Here is a 1,774-nt window from a genome sequence, read left to right as displayed (position 1 = left end):
GTGATGATACTTCAGGCATCTGTCTGAGCAAAGTGAACTAAAAAGTAATCTTGAAAGGCGTGCTAAGTTGAGTCAGTAATGTCACATGGGCCACACACAGATGGGAGCTAAATGAAGAGAACAGATAGCATATTCTTACTTGGCTACATTTTCAGTATATTTCAAGCCAAATGAAGTGTGGTGAAAAATCAGCTTGGGTGGAGCCGACGTGAATTTTGTGTTCATTAGCATCTGTTCGTGCACCCCTACCGTGACCATGCCTGGTAGGTTACGCAGGGTGACTTCAGTGAGCATAATCCGTTTTTTGGATGTTAGTAACGGAAAAGAAGGCTTGGAGAAGAGGCGGCAAAGCACCGGGAATGGAATGAGAAAGGCTGCAGGTGGGGGGAGACTGGGAAGAAGAGCCCCCCCATGGGTATCACTTAGCTCCCCAGAAAACAAGTCCCTCCAGTGTGCTCCTTTTTTTTTTTAATATGACATGATTCTAATTTAATTTCATGGTTTTGGGGGTAAGTGCTTCCTTTAAAAATAAAAATTTTTTTATTGCTAGTTTTTATAACATTATTTAAGTGGATGTTCTGTTTCTTACCTGCCTGCCCCCCTCTCCAACCCTTCAGGTAAAGAGACTCTACGGGAAACGACGTGACCCTTTCTACGAAGCCCAAGAGAACCACAACCTAATTGGTGTGGCTAATGTGTTCTTGGAGTGTCTCTTCTGTGACGTGAAACTCCAGTATGCAGTTCCCATCATCAGCCAGCAGGGGGAGGTAAGGAGAGGCCAGCTGCAAAGAAAAAGACAACGGGGTTTTTCCTTTGTTTTTAACCCGATTTATTTTCTTGAGGTAGATCAGGAAAGTCAGGAGAATAGTCGGAATCCACATTCTTTTTTCTTTACTAATGCAGATAGAAACTGCCAGAATTAAGACATGGTTTTAAAAGATGATTATAGCAAGTTTTATATTCGCGGTTCACAAGTTTTTTCTTCGTTTTAATCAAATTAAAAACCCTTTGGTAACCAGATTCAGCTCTGTGCTCGACGTTAATTTCTCTGTTAATCTCTTCCCTTTATAATACACTCTAGTTCTTTCCTAACTCCAGGCCTCAAAATGGCCTTTCCAAGATACAACTGGGGAGGATTCTTTTGAAATCCAAAGTATTCAAAGAAAACGAACTTCAATATCCCATTATGACTCTTTTTGCACTCTGATAGTTTAGTTACTTAGATATATTGTCCTTATGTGGACTTAAGACATATCAGAAAATGTTCAAGTTCAAATTTAAAATTTTTTTTTTTACCCATTTCATCAATTAAAGTTTTTATTTTTTTTTTTGTTTTAATTTTTTTTACCGTGCCTTGGGTGAAAGTTTAGAGAGCAAATTAGTTTTCCATTCAATAGTTTGTATACAAAGTGTTCGCTGATCTTAGTTTCATTCCCCACAATGTATCAACACTCTCCCCATTTCTGTCCTATGCCCTGTTTCCTTTCGTCCTAGTTTTCTACCCCTTCCTGCCTTTTCATCTTTGTTTTTGGGCAAATGTTGCCCCCCCCGCCATGATGTTTTTATTTTTAATACTTGCTAGCTCATCCTTCAGTAACATACAAACTTGGACTGCTAAGTTATTCCCTGGAATGCTTAGAGCAGACTGAGGATAAGATAGTGTTCTGTACAAAGTGAAGCTGAGAAGTAGATCCCAGGTTCCTAGCTGTGGTGTGAGCTTACCATCTACACGTGATAACTCCCTGGACGCGTGCTGCTGTAGAAGACCAGTGAC

The 1,774-nt window shown here is 40.1% G+C and overlaps 1 protein-coding gene across 1 annotated transcript in view; it reads left to right on the top strand.

Moving 5' to 3' along the window:
• Nucleotides 1-1,774, top strand: part of KIF13A (kinesin family member 13A) — a 285,225-nt gene that overhangs the window by 191,752 nt on the left and 91,699 nt on the right. The window contains 3 exon segments of the mRNA XM_023737492.1: nucleotides 330-373; nucleotides 443-450; nucleotides 618-767. Of these exon segments, the coding sequence (XP_023593260.1) occupies nucleotides 330-373; nucleotides 443-450; nucleotides 618-767 (202 nt within the window).

Source organism: Trichechus manatus, unplaced genomic scaffold (genome assembly GCF_000243295.1).
Source record: "Trichechus manatus latirostris isolate Lorelei unplaced genomic scaffold, TriManLat1.0 scaffold00103, whole genome shotgun sequence".
NCBI lineage: Eukaryota > Metazoa > Chordata > Mammalia > Sirenia > Trichechidae > Trichechus > Trichechus manatus.
This window is presented reverse-complemented; position numbering and strand designations above follow the sequence as displayed.